The sequence below is a fragment of the Pavona decussata genome, unplaced genomic scaffold, assembly GCF_977016875.1.
Source record: "Pavona decussata unplaced genomic scaffold, jaPavDecu1.1 SCAFFOLD_219, whole genome shotgun sequence".
NCBI lineage: Eukaryota > Metazoa > Cnidaria > Anthozoa > Scleractinia > Agariciidae > Pavona > Pavona decussata.
In genome coordinates this window covers 1,505,862-1,528,954 of record NW_028145624.1, presented here as the reverse complement: position 1 = coordinate 1,528,954, position 23,093 = coordinate 1,505,862, and the positions used below count along the sequence as shown (strand labels likewise).

Genomic DNA, 23,093 nt, shown 5'->3' with positions numbered 1-23,093 from the left:
AACTGTTCGCTTCTCGAAACAGATAACGTCCGCACATGCAGAGTATTGCTGACAAAGAAAGAAACCCTGCTCGGTCATGTATCCGTCGGTAAGGCCACCTGCTGGCAATGAATAAGCCTCTTCGTATCCGTTAAGGTGCTTTGCCATGGACTTCACCTTGCAACTTGGACGACCAAAAACAACTGATGTCGAACTATCCTGGCCAAGCTCACGGCTATTAACCAGACCTGGGGGGGGGGGGGGGGGGAGGGGGAGGCGCAATGTGTTACGCCAGATGGAGATAGACGGATTGAAGCCTCGTTTCCAAAACAAATGACGAAGATGCAGTCAGCTTCAACAGACCGTCCGCCAACATGACACGACAAACGTGTAAAATAAACTGTATTTTTAGTTAATTTCATGTGTCAAATTTTACATAAAAAGGGAAACGAATCCCTTTTTTCATTTACAATTTAAAAATTTTCCTAGCAATACGATAAAAAGATGAAACTATTTTTCTAAAATACAATCCTTCCAAGATCATTCTACCAAACAAGTACACGAAACCTTCAGAAAACAGATGATCAACACAGTGACATCTGAGCATTCCAAAGTGATGACCTAGCCGTTTTGGGTAAGCACAGATCTTGGAAGAGCGACGTTATCATGTGTCTTACATGACGTTGGCAGCTTCGCTCATTAGTAAACTCGTTTTCAAGATGCCGAGAGGTTTTTCCACTCGCTTATTAATCGGTATCTCGATTCCTCGTAAGTTATTTCCTATTTCTTTGTCCTTGCGTTCAGCCGAGATTTTCACGAACATAGTTCCTGACTCCCTGCCCTGTCGTATACAACATGAAGGACAAAGCGGTGTCAATGACTGATTGAGGCACCCAACCCTGTTAAAGAAGAAAAGAAACCAAGTTAGCACCAGGGAGTGGTTCTACTGTCGTTTACAAGTTTTTTTTTTTTTTAACAATTGTATCAGAGGACCCTGGACCAGACTACAAACAATGACTGACAAAAGTATTAAACCCTTTGAGTCGCTATCAACTCAAACATTCAGGTCACAACAAGGTCTAAGAACAAAGGATACGATCACCAAAGATGAAACGTGTCGATGCGTAACCAAAATTCTCCAAACTATTATCATAAGAAGTATATGAGCCCACTGAGGAGAGTAAGTGCGTTGACTGTTTTGTTACTTAAGAAATGCCAATAAACCCTTACGCAAACCAGTGCCGTCTGTGTATGAAGCAAAACTGAAGTATCTGTTTTGCTACCGGCTGCAGCTGGAGGAGTCATTATAATAGAAAAACTTCCTTCCTTCAAACAGCCTCAACGCGCATCAGATGGAGCACTTGTCTGTATCTATTAGATATATCACGTGATAAAGAGTACCGCCAATGTCTAGTGCCCATGCGCAAAGATCTTCAATGTATCTTCGTTTATATAGTGTTACCTTACGGCATCACAGTTATTATTTGAGGATAGGGATAAACATTTTCTAAGCTGGCAACATTACCTTAAGATCCACATCAAACAGCCAAACATACTCAGTTCTGTTCGGATTGTCTTCAGCCTCTCGAAAAGCCCAGCCACCAGGGCCGTTTTCACCCCTGACAATAAAAATAACGTTTAAGAAATAAACAGCGGTGCCCCTTGCCTGTTCCAGGTTCCTAGAAAGACGCGCGAAGGAGAGGGTGGGGGGACGAAAACGAGGGGGACTCTCTCCCCCAGTCCCCCGTCGCTTTCATCCCTCGCCCTCTCCTTCGCGTGTCTCTCTAGGAACCTGGAACAGACTACTCTGCCCTTGCTTACATCACCTGATGCAAGACTCCAGTAATCCAGAGAGTTTAAAAGTTTATGTGAAGCTGCCTCGTCCTAGCACTACGCCGTTAATCGAAGCGAAACGGAGCTGTAAAAATACGCAAATGTTCGAAACATATGTCAAAGAACGCATTCTGATTGGCTCTTCCTTTGCTAACTAAGGTTTAAGGGGAAGGGTTCACGGTTCTGCGCATGTCCACGAATCAAAATACTTTTTCGCCTTTTCTCGTTATGACCCAAGCCTGTTTAATTTCAGTTAATTAATTGATGTGAAGCATTCGGAAGGGAATAAATAACTCGGGTGGTAATTTTTTCATATGATTGTGTTATTTTGCATGCAAATAACTGTAAACACATCAACCGTGGAATAAATCCTACGGGTCAACACTAAATTCAATATCGACAATATGAGTACAATCCACTAGCATTTTCTGTGAATCTTGGTCATCAGTCATTTTGCTTGGACTAATTATAGAATGTGATTACTGAAGTACACGTGAGTGGGATTTTTAAGGCCATAAAGTTGATAAGAAAGAGAAAAAAGCATTTAGATTCATGCACATGCGCCGAAATGTGAACACCTCCCTTTAACCCATGAATCCTTCTTGGGCTTAAATATAGTCGCTTTCCTGTTTTGGATCACTGAAGAGTAAACTGCCTAACTATTGTAAGAAAAAAAACGGAGAAGCGGCCACTTTAACAAAATAGGGAATTACAGTTATAGCTGTCTTTAAGGAACTTAAGCAATGACGACGGCGACGGCAACGACAACGCCGCAAAACAATTAATAAAGGTTTTGTGGAGAACGCGAGCTCACGACGGAAGTGAACGCCACTCCTACCATTTCGGTTACTGGGTAATTCACCATTTTTGTACAAGTTGAACGAGTTGAAATAATCTCCAAGTAGTACAAATAAAGGAGGTTATATTTTCTAGTGACGTTTTCGTTGGCGTAGCCGCCGTCGCAGCTTAAGTTTGCTGATGTGACTGCAGCCATTATCACCACCAACAGTCCTTTAAAGGCCAATCACACACTACTTTTGAGGTTCCTGAGTTCAGCTATTTTAGTCACACTTTCACCGGCTTTAATAAAAGTTACCCTGGCCTTGTACAAAAAATTTGATTGCTGGTAGGGAGAAATACCTGAAAAACGTAGTAACAATTAGAGGAGCAAAATCAGTGAAAATGTCCTACCTTACATGCTCTGGTTTAGGCGGCATTTCGTCGATTTCTACTGCCACGTTAGATGACACAAATACATCTCCTCTTTTCTCCCAACGACGCAAGTTCACAAAATCCCTAAAACCAAAATATGTTACCAGTCGGTTTAAAGACAGCCACGCCTGTCTGCCTGTTGGCCGAGTCTTGCGTGATGAAACATCATGGACTTACTGATTGATAAAGGGGAAGTGTAATAGGGTTTATGACCTCTTTTTATTAAATGGTGAAATCATCATCACCATCATCATGTGACCATCATCATCATCATCGTTATTATTATTATTATTATTATTATTATTATTATTATTATTATTATTATTATTATTTTTATTTTTATTATTATTATTATGCGCAGTAAAACTATCTGTATGCACAGTATAAGAAGCACCACAGGGCGCGTAGCGCAACCTGTGAGCCAAGCGAAACTTAAAATAGCACGTGAATAAATCTATTATTATTATTATTATTATTATTATTATTATTATTATTATTATTATTATTATTATTATTATTATTATTATTATTCGACCAAAGGAGTAGTCACCATTCAGTCACTGTTCGACATTCGGACTCATTTAATGTTACCCTCTTCTGATATCAGTGAACATACCGACTAGATACCATTCCCCCTCCTGCCACGCCAGTTGAATTGTACACAATATCAGTATGCTCATCAATTTGACGAAGAACCTAAGACGGAAACAGCAAATTTATGCAAACTATAACTACAACTATAACTAAAAATACTTATATAGCACACTATCCACAAAAAAGCTCTAATGCGCTTTTACATTGTTAAATCAGTCGAAGGCTTTCCTAAATAAAAAAAGTCTTAGTTTTAACTTTCAAGGATGAGAGACTTGTGGTAGACCGAATGACCAAATGAAGAGCGTTCCATAATTTATGTGCGGCAAACATAAATACCCGATCACCAAGAGTTTTATACGACATTGTTCGAGGATGCTGAAGAAAAATTCCATTGTCAGTGCTGCGAAGGTTGCAGCGAGACGACTTGGTAACTGAAATGAGGTCTGACAGGTAGGCAGGTGCTAAATCATGTAAAACTTTAAAGTTATTAAGAGCATTTAAAATCAATCCGCATTCTTCCGGGCAGCCAGTGTAATTCACGTAGGACGGGCTACACGTAGGACTATACAAACACAACAAACACTACCGTAATACATTTATTAATTTTAACAAAATTTTTGCCCCACCATGACATGCCCGAGCGATTGCCAGTTGAGTATCTATTGTAATTTCGCGTTCGCTTTGGTTTTGCTTTGCTACATTGTGTAACTGGTGAGTGTCTTCAGGTGATTTGCCAGAGTATTCAATTTTTCACTCAATAGGACATTTTCACCATGGCGCCATTTTACTACAACTACCAGAATCCTTCTGGTTTTAGTTTTCTTATGGTAATTAGAGCTTTGTTCTTTGCTGTCCACTGGGATTACAAAATTTGAATTTGAAAAGGAAAACGAAATGAATTCTGGTAGTTGTAGTAAAATGACGCCATCATGAAAATACCAACAGAAAACCGCTAGTACAGTCGAACCTCCCTGTGCGACCACCTCTCATTAGCGACCACTTTTCCAAAATACCAACAGTTTTCAAGTCAAATCACTATAGATGGAACCTCTCGTAGGCGATCACCTCTCGTAAGAGACCACTTTTAGAGATGATTGTTTGATATTTTCATTGTTTTTAACCTCCCGTAGGCGACCACTTGACACACAATCTGCTGTATCTCTCAAGGGCGGAAATTAAAAAACCTGTTGCTGTAACATATTGGCTACATCATTACAGAGGACGCCGTAAATCTCACAGCCACGGCTACCGGAAGTGTTTTCCGATATAGCTTAGCATTGAAACAATTGATAAAATACACATGCACTATACTTCACACTGAAGTAACATTTAATCAGATTAAATCCCTCGTAGCAAAAAAACTGTCTTATCTTCTATCGTTCTTATCTTTTTGCTTATGTTCCGTTCCCTGAAAAATTTAGACAGCGCCACCTGGGGTAATAAAAGAGTCAAGTTTCTTTCAATAATTGTCTCAATCGCTGTAATAAGTAATCTGTGAGATACAAACAATAATCACCATAAACTGGCCCTAAGATATTTTGCCTAGAATAATTTTGGACCAGTCTTAATATACTTGTAGCTAAGAAAAGTTATTACTATGGGTTTCGATAAGCACTGGCAAAAGGGTTAGGTCTCCGCAATGACCATATGTAAATTACCCGAATTTTAGACCCCCGGTGGTCTGACCTCTGGTAAGCGACCACCTCCCGTAAGCGACCACATATCCTTGACATTATGGGTGGTCGCTTACGGGAGGTTCAACTGTACTCTATTTCCTAAGTCTAATTACCGTAAAAGCTCTATTAGCCCCCGGGAGGCTTATTCAATTTCAGGCCTCATTAACGGGTGGCTTAATAGAGAGGCAGGGTAGGGGGGGGGGGGGGGGTATTTCATATCTTAAAACACCGTTTTCAATTTTCGTCTTAAAATAGTTTTTGTACAAAACTCAAACAAGTGCAGTGAAACTTTAAATGAAACGGATTACTTAATAAGAATGTTTACAATAAAAACATCATTCAATCTGCATGAAAATAAAAAAAATGCAACTGCATATTTGTTCAAAAACAAGCCAACTGGGCCACATGAAATGGATTTTGTAATAGGGAATAGGAGGGACTAATTACAAAATCTCATGAGGAGTGGGGGGGGGGGGGGCATTACAAAAACTGACTTCCAAACGGGGGGCTTATTAGAGAGGGGGGAGGAGGGTTACGTTATTACAATTTGTTACTTGGCATCCCCAAGCTGATGATTCTCTACATTCTAAACAGTTATGTCAGTATATTGCAAAAGGAACTAACGTATTCACAGGAAATAAATGCCGGGATTAAAACGCCTCCGCAAGTAAGCAAGAAAACAAAAACCAAGAAACTTACAAAGGAACTAGTAACATTTCCTCCCCATTTGGGAGCATCTTCAGGACGACAAACAATCAGATTAAAAACATCCTCAGCTTTGGCATCTAAAGACGACTTTAAACAGCAGTAAAATGTCAGTAAATGATGCTACGTACAATTCCTGGGTCTGGCAATTCACAAGAAACTAAACATTTGGCACTGTGCGATATCATTACATTCGGTGGCAAAATAGAGGTCAAACAAATTTGAAACAAACAAATTTCAGAATATGAAACATATATTTTGAACTGCGGATGTAAGATCAAATAGAAGAAAGAACCTCGCAGTTAATACGCAACTGATTAAGTTGCGTACTAACTGTGAAGATCTGTCTTCTATTTATTTTTCAACCGCAGTTCAAATGATATCTATCTCTATCATAATAACTGGATGACAATGCTTGAAAGAAAAGCGAAACTCCTCCGTGCCCGCCACAGTTTTGGCCAAGTACTGTTAGGTTCTGTTTACTGAGCTAGCTGCTTCTAGGAGAGTTACTTTTAACAACAAGGAGTTCATCTTGATACCCAAAACGTATACCAATAAATAAGAACTCATTTTTGATTTGAGATTTAAAACGGCATTGTTGTGAATCTCTTCTAGAGAATTTACTCAGCGAACACTTTCCTCCCTTAATAACTTTTACTAAAAAATTACCTTTAATCTGTATATTTTCTTTCCACTGGGTTTCACTCTACTTTCTACAATAATTCCATCCTAAAGAAGAAAATAACAACCGCTAGTAACATAGTAAGTGAAGATAAGACACTAATTACAAGATTATGACAAGAAAATAAAGAACTTGAGCAACGACGACGGCGACGGCGACATGAAACATGAAAAAGGAAATGACCAAATTCAAGGTTTTGCCTGTGGAGAACGTGAACACACCCCACACTTTTTCTTTCTTAACTTGAACACCACTCCTACCAATTTGGTTCCTGGGTATTTCGCCGTTTCTGTAAAGTTGAACGAGTTGAAACAGTCGCGAAGTAGCACAAATGAAAAAAAGTTATATTTACAGATGAAGTTTTCGTTGGCGTTGCCGTCGTCGCTGCTTAAGGCGAAAACGTCTCTATTAAAATGAATGCGCGTTTTTTGAAACATCTCCGCGATTATTCCAACTCGCTTTAAATGTCAAATGTAGGTGACATTTTTTTTGGAGTTGAATTCTTGGAAACCGCACCCAAGTTTAGAAAGAGTAAGAGAAATTCGTCCTCCGTGAAACGTCCCATCAGGAAACTTCACGTCCTAGGGGCTGTTTACATGGAAAGAGGAAGATCGTAAGAGGCGGATCATCCTAGCGCCATATGTTTTCTGTATTCAGTTTACATGCAAAAAGTTGTATTTGGCCCTAGCGCGAGGATCTTCCTAGAGATAGGTTCTTCCTAGCTGAGAAATAGGAAGATCCTAGTATTAGGAAGATCCTAGCTCCATGTAAACTACCTTCGCTCGGAAGATCCTAGTACTAGGGACAAAAAGAACAAATATGGCGGCAGCCAAGCGTTCAGCAGCTAAAGACCGACAATTTTTCTTCTTTTCCTCCACTTGGTAACCACTCCGACCGAGATTTCTGCATATAAACCAAACGAAGAGTTGATCCGCCGTCTAGGATCTTCCCAGTGCTAGGATCTTCCTACCTCCATGTAAACAGCCCCCTAGTCGTACAGTGACGGCAAAGAAATTTAACAAAAAGTGTAATGCACGTGCAGAGATGTTGGTTTGGTCATTAAGCCTATTGTTTTTTTGTTTTTTTGACGTTCTCGTTGCCGTCGCCGTCGTCGTTGGCAAAACTCTTTGCCTGAAGGAAAACTGGCTACTTTATTTCCATTTAAGAACACAAAAATCAATCTTAAGTAATGTATCAAACACACCTTAACTTTCTCTGATTTCCAGCCTTCGTTGACCTCCATTAATTGCCACGTTTCTTCGATTGTTTCTCTACCTTTTTGAATAAACTGTTGATCCTACAGAAGAAAACGAAAGATTAATCCTTTTCGTCCTGAGCTAGAGTAAACTTGAAACTTCTCCTTAAGCGCTTTTGCGAACGAAAATTGTTTTGGTGTAAGAATTCAGTATAAACTGTCCTATGTAATGGAAAATGCGCCCTCAACCACCCAATAACTTAAAGTAAAAAACTTGTAACCTAAAGAGACGTAATCTACGCAATAAAAGTAATTAAAGTAATAAACAATAAAATTTATTAAGGTTTTGACAGTCATGTCGAGAACTTTAGAGTTTTGGTATTCTCCATATCCGTGAGCCAGCCTTACCTGTAATGATATTCCTGCAGCTGCAAGACGATCGTAATTATCTGTATCACTTTCATTTTCACTGTCAGAAGCTACAAAGGATGAGATGGAGTCAAAATATTACTTGCATTGTTCTCTTAAACCACCATACATGCATTTAGGGCATAAACTGGTTTAAATTCATCTGAATTCACAGTAAATTCGTGGTTTGAACAACACTCCCTTTTATTTCACTCCTGAAGAGTCGTTTAGCAACGACGACGGCGACGGCAGCGAAACTGACGTCACCATTAATTAAAAAATGCGAATTCGCGTTTTTTGAAACATCCTCGCGATTATTCCAATTCGCTTTAAATATCAAATGTATTCGTCTTCATGTGTTTACGTCCTCCATAAAATGTCCCATCGGGAGATTTCAGGTGCTAGTCGTGCAGTGACGGCAAAGAAATGTACCAAAAAGTGTAATGCACGTGCAGAGTTGTTGTTTTGGTTATTAAGCCTATCGTTATTTATTTTTATTTATTTATTTATTTTTTACGTTCTCGATGCCATCGCCGTGGTAGCCTGAGTATCAGGCTTTTCGTGGGGGGGGGGGGGGGGGGGGGAGGGGGAAGAAAGGAAGGGGAAAAAGGGAAGAAAAGCCTGACACAGAAGCATTGAGACGAGTATTCCGCCCCCTCGATGAGCATGACGCTTCGCCGTAAACAGTAGCCAATCAAAATAACTTCCGGTCATGAAACTTTCATGTCAACGATGACCGCTGTGAGAGATATGAATTGAAGTTACACAGACAGCTCCATTGCAGAAGACTCTCCAAACAAAATGTTTTCTGTTGAGCACCACTGAGCAGAATTCGCGACTAGATACAGCTTCATTACAGGAGGAAAATACAAATCTCACAGTTCAGAACGGCAAGAAGTGATGACAAAAACGCAGCCGTAACTAATCAAAAGACAAATAGCCGTGATAAGACACACAAGATTTCAGCTACGAAAACAAATAGGCGGCCGGATAAAGATTATTAAACAGTTTAAATCCTAACTAGAGAGGCTGTACTGTCACCGGACGCACTGAAACAAGCCAAACGTACCAAACCCAAATAAAATGCCACAACGGGTATAAGAACGACGGTTGCAGAACAGGCCGCAGCACTCGTAACCCAGAAATGACAGAAATGACCTTTGATATCAAAATACAAAACATGCGACAGTTGCATTGTTTAGTCTATCATGATAATTTTTGTTTCCGCGGTGTGACGTAACCTTTTGTGTTTCGTCCAATCAGCGCCAACGTCCAAAATTCGGACGTTCGACACAAGCTTCAGAAAGGATTTGTGTCAGGCCTTCCTCTCCTCTTCTCCCCCTTCCCCTCCCCCTCCCCCTTCCCTTCCCCCCTCCCCTTAGGAAGGCCTGATACTCAGGCTATCGCCGTGGTCGGTGCTAAATACTCAGGCTATCGCCGTGGTCGGTGCTAAAACTAAGTGGAGGAAAAGCGCCTTAAGTGTCATAATCATTTTTTCGGAGCAGTTTTGCTTGTTGTTGTTCCATTTATAATTGTCCATTTGCTGTATTTATTTTAGCACTGGTTTTGAAGTCATACACTAAAGGGATTCAGGGAAACTGTAGCGAGGAGTGCATCAAATATGTAGTCTGACCGTCCCAGCGATGGCAAGTGAAGAGATTATCATGCCATGTCATGTTTCCTGAACCTTTTCTCACAATGAAGCACTTTAAAACACAACACAAGTACAAAAGCATCATGGCAGAACAAATTAAACACGAATCATTAGATATTTCTTTTCCCTGGATGACAAGTATTGGAAGACACATCAAACACAATTTAAGGACGGTGCCTACTAATACTGTAGTATCCTTGCGCAGTTTATAACTATGCGGAAAAAAGAAGATCTTAGCAAGAGATTTTGAAATCCAAAAAGGTAATTGAAGGTAACCATGCATTTTCAGAGGTAATGAAGCAAAAAGTAATTCTAAAAAGCGTTAAAATATATAACAATGTAAGACATTTTTTCCAACTGAATAAAAGCTTAATTATCTCTGAAAAAATGCATGGTTACCCTCAGTTTCAATAGCCCTTGCTAAGATCTTCTTTCCCTCATAGTCATAAACCGTGCAAGAATACCTTTGAATTAGTAGGCACCGTCCTAAAGAAATCAGGGTTTCTCGGATCGCCCGGAGATGCGCAGAACATATGCGCAGTCCTTAACAATAAATTACAGCCTACCTTCCGGGGTGTAAAAGCTATGCTCTGAAAAAGGAGTGTACTGCCTGAAATAAAGAACAAAATGTCCAACAAAGTTTCAGTGTAATTTGATTAGCCACAGTCCAATATTTTACTGCTTTACCACATCATCATCATCATCATCATCATCATCACCATCATCATCATCATCATCATCATCATCATCATCACCATCATCATCATCATCATCATCATCATCATCCTCATCATCATCATCATCATCATCATCATCATCATCATCCTCATCATCATCATCATCATCATCATCGTCATCATCTTCATTAATTTGCCTTACTAAAAACAGAAATCATTCAATTTACAATAATGGCGAGGAGACCTCAAGAAACCACCAGGCTTATAAGAGAGACCACCTCGGCTGTCATTAATAAATAGAAAATATGGTGCTGCGTAAGTGCAGCTTGGTCAATTCATGATTTTACAGATAAAAACTGCAACATTTTTTCCTTAAAGGTGAAAAAACTAGATGAAGAAGTAATTGATATTGATATTGGGACCTTGGTAAAGGAATGTAAATTGCTTAAGATTTGTGCGACAAGAATGCGATCGATAGTGGTTGGCTGTTCTGGTGCCATAATTATGCACTTGGGTACTTGTTAAAAACAAAATCAGAAACATTGGAGGTAATGATTGATTTTCATAATAAAACATAAATTTGGCTGTTTGAAATGAATTAACTTGGAAAATGTCTAAGATACCAAACTTAGCAAATAGGGGAGCACAGTGTGTTCATGTAAGTCTTTGGTCACTTCAATGAAAAATTAATGATTTGTAGGCTGAATTTAACAAGAATAGCTTGGTTGTGTCAAATGACCAGGGATAAGGCAACAAGTCACAGTTAGTTCTCATGTCTAACAGGAATCCAGTGAAAACACGTTTATTGCAAATCCTTACCCACGGAGCCTGTCATGCAGCAATGGCCTCCTCTCATCTGTAAGAAAGTAACACAAAATTAAATACCGGAAATTGGTACGTGACCTAGAAGATAAGGTCTAAATTAGTGTCGAGCGTAAACAAATACTCGCAAAGTAAGAAGTAAAAAGCAAAAGTTTCTGTTTAAAAATGGCTGTCGACAAATTAAAAGAATATACAGAACTGTCATGCATTGCCTCTTATCTTTAGCATTTTCAGTTTGAACAAATTGATTGATCTAAACAATTTTTCATAATCAGTTCAGCAAAAATCAAATCTGAACCTTCATTTGTTAACTTTCGATTGTCCAGGGCAACATTTAACAAAATACCAGCAGATGTTTACCCTGGGGGGGAGGGGGGGGGGACTCCCATATTAAAGTGAGGCAGATGATTGTCATACCTTTTAGGGGGTAAATATTCATGGTTTGGTACCCTTAGGCTGCTAAAACCTAAAATGACTTCCGTCGGAGATACAGTGGTACCTGAGAAGTACTAAACGTTTGGCAACTGATTTGGTACCTCTTAGGGGTAAAAAATTATTCAGACCATGCCCACAAAACAGAATTCTGGTACCTTTTAAAGGGTTCTTTTCAAAATGTCTGACAATCACCCCTGTCACTCTTATATGGGAGTCCCCCCTCCACCCCCCAGGTATGTTGACTGCACAAAAGTCTACCTGGGTAAGCTACAATATACATGGCACACGCCCCTCAATAGACAGAAACAAAAATAAAATTATACCTCGCTGACTTCGCTGTTCTGCTTTAACTTCAGAAGGGATTACCTAGAATAATGTCATGCAGATAACATGTATGAAAAACCCAAGTTACACAAATCTAGGAGATGAAGACTGATGTCATTCATGTTACAAAATATTATCTGCAGTATTTATTTGGTATTATAAAATAGCCAGGGTCAAGCAAGCACTGTGATTGGTCAAACTGAGTTCTGTATAACTCCACAATGTACATTATATGCACGGAGCACACGTCAGATTTTTTGCCTGTGAAAAATCTGAGAAATTCAGAGACAGAATGCGCTGTCACTCCAGCGATTCTCAAAGAACAGTCTCTTGTACTGATATTTCCAGACTTTTAATTAACTTCAACTTGTCTCTCAACACCTTAAAACTTAATCTTGACATCTTGAACTTGCTTACGACGTGATGAAAAACTAAAACAGTTTGACTTTTTACTTAAAAGCGCTGTCGCGTGCCCTGTCGTGATTGTGTCGTGATCGGCAAGAACGCGTTATCTCGTGATGTTGATTCATTAAAATTCGCACTCGTCTGAGGAGTTGCGGTTGTTTATATTTTATAAAAGAAATAAAAAAAACTTGTTCCTCGTGCATTGTTGAGTTATATAAGCACTTGGGAATTTTTAAGAACACTTGAGAAGTGCAGAGAGGCACTCGCCGTCTCTGCACTTCTCTCGTGTTCTTAAAAATTCCCGGGTGCTTATATAACTCAACAATGCACTCGGCTCGTTTTTAATTTCTTTAATATTAAGTAGCTCCCTATAATTTGCTTATGGCCCATTCATATTTGCGTCCAGTACTCCGACCAACTCATTGAAAGCTGAGGAAAAGCTGACATGTTAAGCCCGGCACCTCCTTCTGTTACTGTGCATGTGATTATGTTCTGCACAACTAGAGATGGTCCAAGAAATTCAGGTTTCTTAAAGATGCTGCCTACTAAAAGAGGTATTTTTGCACTGTTTATGACTATGTAGGAAAAACAGATCTTAGCATTAGGGTTGCTAGAGGTAACCTCACATTTTTCATTTGATAATAATTATTGAGATTTAATTTGGAAAGAAAATGCTATACAGTGGAACCTCTCCTTTGGGACACCTCTATTCAGTCAAGACACAAAATTTGGTACCGGAAAAATGTTCATATAATATTTGTATCTGTTACCTCTATTGCAGGGACACCTCTATTCAGGGGAAAGGGACACTCTTTCTGGACACTCAAAGCCTGGTTTTGACCTACCTCCATTTAGGGGACACTTTAACCACTCAAAACATGACGACCCCAAAGAACATATGATAAGATTACGTGAACACCAATCAAATTTAACATGCCTGTCAAAAAACCGCGAATTAACACAGCAACTCAGTGAAGCAGTTTGTGTAGCTGAAGAGCTGATAGATTATGCAATATTTATAGGAAACGAGCAATTGTCAGACCTCATGTTACGGGCATGCAACAATTTATTTGCAGGAAATGTCTAAAAGAAGATTTAAACAGTCTGACATCACTATTTTTTTGTCCACTGACAGCTTTGTAGAGTCTGAGAGAGTCTTACCAAATAAAATACAGTAGTACTGCGTATGTTGTAACAAGTTGTTCCTGTTTGCAAAATGTACCCAACACACTCTATTTTGTGACTGCCTATGGCACTTACATTGATGTACTGAACTTGTGGGAATTCAACTCACAATATCACAGAGAGTTATGCTAATCATGATTTTTTATTCATTATCTAGCTGCCTGAAATGATGACTGCAATGGATTCCAAGCCAGTAGTTTTTGTTGGTTAATTATTAACAAACCCCAACCCAACTTCCATTCAGGAGACACCTCTATTCAAGGAACACACTTGCCCTGGTCCTGAGGGTGTCACCTGAATGGAGGCTCCACTGTAGTTTCTTCTTTTTAGAATCATAACCACTTGATTATCTCTGAAAAATTGTGTGGTAATCCCCAATTTTCACTTCAGGTTCATAGTCATAAACTGCGTAAAAACACCTCTGAATTAGGAGACACCATTCTTAATTAAATCAAGGAGAAATATCACATAAAACTATCCATCGGTCAAGTACTAAATTAATTTTACAAACAGATGGCAGCCATTTACACATGTAAGTAATACACCAACAAAATAGGCAGAAAATCACATATTATTAAACAGCAAGCACTGTTTGTGTGGACCATTTCAAACGTGAGAGTCTAAGGTTTAAGGTTTAATAAGTGTGTAGGGTATGTACTGCAATGTCCCCTGTCAGCATCTACTGTTGTTGCTGTGCGTTCCTGGTATACAAGGACAAATTTGAACATTTACCTTTACATCCAGAACCCAAGCCTCGACCCATGATATCACCAGTGATGACAGCACCAGAACATAATACAGAGTTGCATTGCCCTTGGGAGACTGCTCAAGCAAATATGACAAAAAAAGAGTAGCTGGGATGAGTATGATGGTAGCTGAGCACATTCAAATCAAATCAGGTGCAATTATAATACCGCATAGTTTGCAATAAATAAAACTAGGGGACCTCTTCTAAATTGTGCTATCACCACACCACTCTGTTAATGAGGTACGCGATCTGCAAGGTTTTAACATAGAAGGGTGTTCAGGCGCCCTATAGACCTTTTGCAAAAATGGCTGACGTTTTTATATTTTTTTGTTTGCATTCAAATTAGCCTCACTAACCTCGTTCTTGAGTTCAAAAATCAAAAAGAATATTTTATTTTGAACAAGGCTAGTGACACTAATTTGAATGCAGACAAAAGAATATGGTTTTATTTTTAGAAATCAGCGAAATTTCACTTATAACCTTTTTAAAAAATTACTGGAGACATTTTCTAATTAGATACCCAATTTTCAATTAATTTTCTGGCTAAATGTCAGATAGTCTGATGTGTATGGCTTCAATGGACTAAACCTCCACATCAAAATAAGTTAATTGCCATTTAGTATAAATATGCAATATCAGGTTCTTGACAAGGAAAACACAAGGAGAGGTCGATGCTAGCTGCTTCTTGTAGCAAACAAATCAGTTACTTAATATATAAAAATTAAGGACATCATGGATTCACATTTACATGACCTATTGTTTGTCGTGACTCTCTTTTTTTTGAGAGAGAGAGAGAGAGAGCTGTACTTCCCATGAATGGCCTGTCACACTTACAATGGTTAGGTCCTCTGTTATTATTTGTGGTGGTGTTGTTTGTTTGTTTTCGCATATCCAATTTTTTTTATCAATATTATTGCTTGTGGAGTTTTACCATTTTTAGCTCAGTAGATAAAATAAAGCACACAACCCCAGCACTATTTACAAGGCACTTGTTGGAATTAAATCTTTTTTCCTTACTTTAAAGGATGTCAATATAACTTTAACAAGAAGAAAGGCAGTGGTACAGGCAGTTGTCACCTACAAGAGAGACAAATAGACTTTGAAAGTCAATTCTGATCTTATAACTAGTAAAAATCTAAGATTAGGGAGTGCATTTGATGTCACCAGGCTCTCTCTCCTTTGCCAAGTTGGTGATGATGCAAAATCTACAGGGAAGCCAAACACGCATCCCAAGATGCATTCATTCATTCATTCATTCATTTATTTGTTGATTGATTGTCCGATACAATCTCGACTCCAAACAAAATTAGGAGTGCGTTCTTTCTACATCGAATTTATTCCTTCCAAGAATTTAATGAACAAATTGCATCAAGTCAATTTAAACCCAAAGAACAATCACTACTGACATGTTTTGTTGTTGTTGTTGTTTGTTTTGTTTTGTTTTTTTTTTTTGGGGGGGGGGTTGTTCTTTCATTCTAACTACTTTTAAATACATTAATATTTTATGGATCTGATACAGTCAACTACCTTAATTAGAGACACCCTTGGGACTGTGAGTAAGTGTGCTTATAACAAGAGTCCATAATAGCAGGAATTTATTTTCAGTCAATCGTCTATAATTTATTTTTGCTGGGGACTTAGCTGCTGTCCGTATTATCGGGTGTCTATCATAGCGAGGTGTCCGCAAGGCGAGAGTTGACTGTGATTTAATGTTTATACTGGAGATTTTGGGCAAGTATGTGGTATCAGAGACAATGAGTCAGAATGATTTTAATTAGTGTCTGTATGTTGGGCATGTACGTACCTTTACTGTGTCTACCTTGCAGATAATTAATTGCTTGGACTATTAATAACAATACAATTATTAACTCGTGAATGCACAATGAATGAGTTATTGCGATGTGGGTTTTTTGTCACTTGGTCGGTGAGTTGTTAACTTTCAAGCATGCGCAAAATGAGTTATCGTAATATAGGGGAATTTCTCTCGGACGCTGGTCGTAAACTTAAAAATTCTCCAATTTTGCATTACTGGAAGGAAAACACTTTTTCGAAACGGTAAATTGAAAGAAGAACTCCTAAGGAATGCTTGACAGTTTCAACAGTGGAAATCAAGTACTAACGGTGAAGAAACTGTTCTTCGATATTTTGTGATTTTATCAACCCGATGAGCGGGTGGATTTCAAATCAACTTTTAATCCGCTGACTTTCTTGGTAATGTCTGAGTGCTTCTAGGAATACAACACACAAATAATTACAGGTTTGATTGTGAATTTGTACTGAAATACTATTCTGACTAATACTCTTGCAAAATGTTTGAAAAACTTGCTCCCATAAATTCGCTTCAAAATTGACTTCAAATCGCTGTCAAGTTGCCTCGCAGCGAAAGGTATATGCTTTTGCTTCTCAGGCCTGTAGAAAGACCTATCTGAAACAATTTTTTTTATTTAGGAAAGCTTTTTGTGTGTTTTTCTATTTTTATTGATGAAACGTGACAACTCAGTGTAATCTTGTGTAAACAAACACATGTCCTCGCAACTAGCAGATTAAATTCGTCTACACAGAAGCCACAATAAATTTCATTCGGAGTCAAGTGTGAGCGATAAGATCGATTCAACAGAACAAATTAATGTAAACACTGAAAATTTGCTTAAACATAGCGACAATCATCACAATGCTTGATGTATTTCTATATTTATGTTCACTTTGATAAGGCCAAAAATTAGCAACTTTAGCAAGGTTGAAAGCTTCTTCTGATGTTATAAAATGTGACAGAAGCCGTCGTTTGAACGTAGAAAGGAATATTACCATGTTGAAAAGAGCAAGATTTAGGTCATGTGCTAGACAGCCAAAATCGTTCACATGTATCACGTTTCATTCGGCAACAACATTGCGCAAGGAAAAAGGATGAGCCTTTGATTTCATATTCTAGGACAAAATATTGTTGATTATTTGCCACAGATTAGAAACATAAACCAAAAATCACATGACTCCATTAATTTCAATCTGTAGTTCCACTGATCACAGAGCAAAACTTGAAACCCAACCGGCCAAATTTTAAGGATTAATAACAGCTTAGTACTGTACTTACTGCGACACAATGCACTTTACGACTGACAAAAAGAGCATATGCAAGAAGAAGAAGAGTCATTCGCCATACTGCCAAAAGCTGAAAGCAATGAACACAACTTCAATTGTCTCAAATTAACTCCCAACTATTAAGTAGTTACTTAAATTTCAGTTAACTGGAAGTTAATTCAAGCCCAGGGTGTTACCCACGTTCAGAAATCAAATATTGCATAATTATTTTGATATACACACAAAAACAAGAACAACCTAAACCTTAATTTTAGACAAAGCCACTCCACCCACACAAAAATAATAGGCACCTTAAGCAACAACGACGGCAACGGCAACGTCACCCCAAAATATAACTTTATTTCATTTGTGCTACTTCACAATTATCCTGTAACTCGCTCAACTTTTACAAAAATGGTAAACTATCCAGGAACCAAATTGGTAGGAGTCGCATACAAGTTAAGAAGGAAAATGAAAATTCACCGTTGTGTGTTAACGTTCTCCACAAAACGTGCAGAACGATTGTTTTTGCTCATTAAACCTATTGTTTTGCGGCGTTGTCATTGATGTGCCATAGTTGTTGCTTTTAAGCTTAAAAGCTCCCTAATATCACACCAGCAGCAACAGCCACTTTACCACACTAGTGGTCTAGACATACAGTATGGGGGTGACCTGAGCACCGTTTACAACGTCTTACATAGTTGGTCACAAAGATAAAAGAACGAACAATATTATTCTCCCAACCTTAAAAACAATGTAGCTGTTGGTTGTAATGGCCAGTGAAAATAGTCTTGACCCAGTTGTTCAAAGCCTGATTAAGCTAATCCTGGGTTAACATGAATTTTGATTCAAGTATATTTACTAATCCATAAGGATTTGTCCAAAGGAGTTTTGTCCCTAAGTTTTACCTTAGACTTTTCTTTACCATTAGCATAAAATGAGCCTTTAAAATCATTTTTAATGAACGAGATGAAAACCTCGGTTAACTTTTAATCCTGGATTAGCATTAATCAGCTTTCAAACAACCGGGCCCCTGGAACTTTTGAAAGGTACACGTCTACTGACAATGTGTAGTTCCAGATCCATACTCCAGTGGGGGGTCTCAAAAAGTTTAAAGAAATAAATGAAGCTAAATTGGGATTTTCAGAGGGGTACACAGTCTAGCCCTTACATAGTTATTTTCTGGAATTATACAATAAGGCCAATGGCCGCCTAGGTCTCCAGTGTCATAGGGTTTTTTACCTCTTTTGTTAAAAATGGTGAAATAAGACCTTCACTCAGCTACCAAATAATTCTCGAACCACAGGAGGAAAGAAATCAACTCAATTCTTGAAAGCAATAACTTGTAATCTGTTCTAATGCATTCTGGACACAAAAACATTTCGAGAACTTGAAAAACATTAGCCAAACCTTTTTCAAGTTTCAGTCGATTCAGACCTACTCTGTCTCTGGCCAGAGGCACTAATCAACAGTTTTACTGCACTGGGGTGATTATTTATAATGGTAATTGAACTGAGTGGAGTGCAATTTGGTCTGAAATCATACGCGTAATTTCAAAATCGAAAGAGCATGCAGTGCGAGTGCGATTTGAAATCACAAGTGTGATTTCAGACTAAAATTGCACTCCACTCAGTTCAATAATTATTAATTACCACTTTATTACACCTACTGTGAAATCACAAGGTTTTAATTTCAAAATTAACATTTTATTTTTGTCATTTCATTTCCATTTTGATGGGCTAATAAAAAAGGATGCGATTTAGAGCAAAAATGGTGCGATTTGGGAATAAATCGCACTGTTTAGAGCCAATCAGATTGCAAGGATCACCAGTGATTTCAAAATGGGTGTAATAAATAACAAAACTAGACAATTATTATTTTTTTGTTTCTGTTGACAGACAAACATTTTTGGGTTTTGAAATGACAACAAATTGCTATACTTCCCCTTTAAGGGACCTGGTCATAACAAGTTTTGTTCGAAAAGGACCCGCCTTGTCTGGGGTGGAGGGGGGGGGGGGGTATCAAAGGCACCACCTATCTCATTAACATTACCGAAAAAATGTTATTAGCTTTGAAATCTGAGTTGACAAGGAAGTATTCAGCTAGCAAGAGTCAGCATTGCTAGATAAACAAGAAAAGTGAGGTTTGAATCATATCTCATTGTTGTTGACATTTTTACTGCTGGATAGAGGGGTGACCATGCAATAAAACACCAACTTCTGAGGTTGAGGAAGGGGGGTGCAGGCAGAGACCACCATCTGTTTTGTTTGGTGGGTCCTGTTCGAGTATAGTAGTTTTGACTACTTCCCTAAGTTGATCACTGCATGCATTGAACTTACCACGATGTCAAACAAAGACTTTTTAAATTTGTAATCCTTGACTTCCTCTCTAAGAGTGTCTTCAAACTTCTCATCATCGTCATTAAAAGCCTAGAAGGTAAATTTTCAAACGATCAGAGGACAAAATCTTAATTACAAGTTCACATTGCACTGTATAAAATCACCAAACTCCACCTGCTTATACGGTATGGTGGAGGAAGTTCATTATACAAATCATAATTGTTATGAAATAAAATGAGATTTGAATATATATGTAACATGACTGTGTAACATGTAAATGCACTGAGGATGAACGATTAAATAGACAAAAAGATTCTTGCAGTTATCTATATGCAACCAGACTGTTGAAAAAACCTGAAAAAAAAATTCTGTGATACCGGTGCAGTGCTCTACCAACTGAGCTATCAAGCCAACTGGGAGCTGGTCATGTTCTGAGTTCATAATATACCCGTGAAGAATATTTAAAGAATATGAATATATGTGTAACATGTGTAACATGTCTAACAATAATATTGTACATGTACATGCATTGCAGATGAAAGATTAAATAGAAGAAAAGGTTCTCGCAGTTATCTACGTTAGGTTTTTCAAATAAAGTTTTTCAATTTTTTTTCAATCATAGTAATTTATTAGTCACTAATTAACAATAAGGAAAAATGCTACCAAAGTACAAAACAAAACAAATTGTCTGAATGCAAAGAGCCTCATAACAACATGCTAAAACTGGATCTGCAAAGGCAACAAATGATAAAGTAAACAACTTATCAAACCTTTCATTGTCTAGATACGATAAAGTGAAACTTGCATTACAGACGGTTGCCAATAACACCAAAAGAGTAAGATAAAGTTCTGCTTTGGTGGATGTAAATCACAGAAAAGCTGTTGAAATTATTTTGATTTTTGAGAAGATTTCAAGGCAACAGTCAGCCAAGAAGATGATGATTCTACCCACTAATTAAAATTAATTTCTGACCCAGTTCAAGCTTTCAGAAAAGGTACAACTGTATTTTCGAATAAAAAATTTTACATTTCACGTCTGCACATGATAATTTGCTAACTTGCACACATCGCTGATTTTGCAAATTATCATGTGCAGAAATTTAAAACTTTTAATCGAAAACGTGGTATCCTCTAAATGATGCCCTTTCTTTTAGTTTAACTAGCTTGAAATTAATCAACTTTGATAAAGTTTTACCACCTGTCAGCAGATAAAATTGTCAATTTTGCGGTTTTGTTGCCTTGGAATTTTGTCAGAATTCAAAATAATTTCAACGATTTTCCTTGATTGACATAAACCTAAATGCAAGTTTATCCAACTTTCTTTTGAAGGTGGTAGGTCTTGTGCTGTTGGCAACTTCTGTAAGCGGACATCCTTGTGGAATGTTTTAGTGCCCGCTTGATACAGGCTCCTTTATAATACTAGAAATATGTGACTTGCAAAACCTAGTGAAGCTAGAGCTGGATGGACAGTTGATTCAAAGTGATGTTGTCTTTTGTCTTTACTCTGTGGTTTCCTGATGTCTCCTTCTTCTTCGCTGCTTGCACTAAATTTCCTTGCTTACTCTCCCTCGGCAAATCTGTCTTGTCTCTTGTGTATCCTCCTGTGGCTCATTTGCATCACAATTTGGTAGTGTTTCACCAATAGTAAACATTTTTCACTGCTTGATGAATAAACACGTTCAGCCAGGGTTCAGCCCTCAATGAATAAAACATACAAGTTGTGTCCAATGCCAGCCTGTCTTCCAAACTGTTGCTACCTAGCAACCTTCCCTTTGTCTAACATCATTCAAACTTTGTTTGCATTGTTGCCAGGCAACAGAACGGACACCTTTCGAACACCTTTTGCTCAAATTTATTTATTTATTTATCATTTATTTATTTATTTATTTATTTATTTATTTATTTATTTATTTATTTATTTATTTATTTATTTATTTATTTAACTTTATTTATACACTGGTAAAACATCAGGACTTTAAGTAAATACTAAAATTACTAATCTACTACTAACAAAAATAGAAACAATAACAAAGTGCCTGCTTTTCATGATTATGCCGTGTAAATTAATTAACTTAATCATTTTCAAAGAGGAAACCCCTACAGCTGGGTAGATATTGCACTCCGATTAGTGAACACTGATTTCAAATAATCAGGGGCGAGACCATTGAGAGATTTCACGCGGCTTAGCTCCGCTCGGGCCTTCGGCCCGACAAATTTTATAATTTACCTCGCTTCGCGAGGAATAAGGATATTAATTTGATGTCAAATAACACTCTTTTAAATGCTGAATATGTTGGAAAATTAAATTTCTATCTGTTTATTTTGTAATTAAAAAAAGCGTCAAACTGATGCCATGCACTTACATTTCTCAAGAGACATGTTCTTATTCAGGAAGAATTGTATCAAGCGTTCCTCTCCGGATTACATGTAAAGGGAAGACAAAACCAAACTCCCTGCTAGCTAATTAATCGATCGATCGATCACACCGAATTATTTGATCACAAGGTCACGTGTATAAAGCTAAAGCTCTCTGTAGGCAGACGAAATGTTACTTTAGTAAATTCCGAATATGGAAACTAAACCAAACTCGGGAAGAACAAGCAATGACCAAAAGGGAATTGTAAAGATCAATCCATAATCAATTGCACCACTGGTTACAAAACCGGAACTATTGATTTTCGCTGTATGAAGCTGTACGCATTTGTACGCTTAGCTTCTTTGGTGAGTTTGTAGCCAAAGCACTATCAAGATCGTATAAATGGCTAAATCTTTCACTGAAGAAGTAAGTCAACAACTACTTACATGAGCGTGCAAAATCCAGATAAATAGAGAGGCCAGAAAATCGAACGCTGTCAGAAGGCAGAAGAGACGACGCGCCGGAGAAAACGGACGGAAAGTTCCTGAGGTGGTGGAAACGGAACTATCACTGCCAGCTACATGTTGGGTACCAAGCTCTGAATCCCGGCTAATAAACGAGCTCATCATAGTTCGCAGCAATTAATACGAGCCAGCTAGATGCATATTCACTACGAAAGGCCCGGAGGACGGAAGACGGAAACCAAACCCGGAAAACTTTCGCTATTTACATAAAGACGAAAAAGACTGGTGACGAATTCGAAGCCGCTGACTAAAGTAAATGCAGTCT

General features: G+C 38.1%; 1 protein-coding gene across 2 annotated transcripts; it reads right to left on the bottom strand.

Moving 5' to 3' along the window:
* Window positions 1–370: 370 nt before the first annotated feature.
* On the bottom strand, window positions 371–23,028 carry LOC146459446 (stAR-related lipid transfer protein 3-like). Of its 2 annotated transcripts, XM_085089491.1 has the most exons (17): window positions 22,751–23,028; window positions 19,949–20,038; window positions 17,623–17,700; window positions 16,339–16,377; window positions 15,552–15,611; window positions 14,519–14,608; window positions 12,196–12,238; window positions 11,435–11,471; window positions 10,505–10,548; window positions 8,285–8,355; window positions 7,886–7,978; window positions 6,669–6,728; window positions 5,994–6,089; window positions 3,641–3,720; window positions 3,004–3,108; window positions 1,505–1,598; window positions 371–878 (listed from the first exon to the last, which is right to left on the bottom strand). In XM_085089491.1, exons 1-17 carry the CDS (start codon window positions 22,931–22,933, stop codon window positions 780–782), a joined length of 1,362 nt encoding a protein of 453 aa, XP_084945617.1. In that variant the 5' UTR covers window positions 22,934–23,028; the 3' UTR covers window positions 371–779. The 2 variants fall into 2 exon arrangements, with proteins under 2 accessions (XP_084945617.1, XP_084945618.1); XM_085089492.1 differs by lacking the exon at window positions 16,339–16,377 and having other exon boundaries at window positions 22,751–23,027.
* Between the last annotated feature and the right edge of the window lie 65 nt (window positions 23,029–23,093).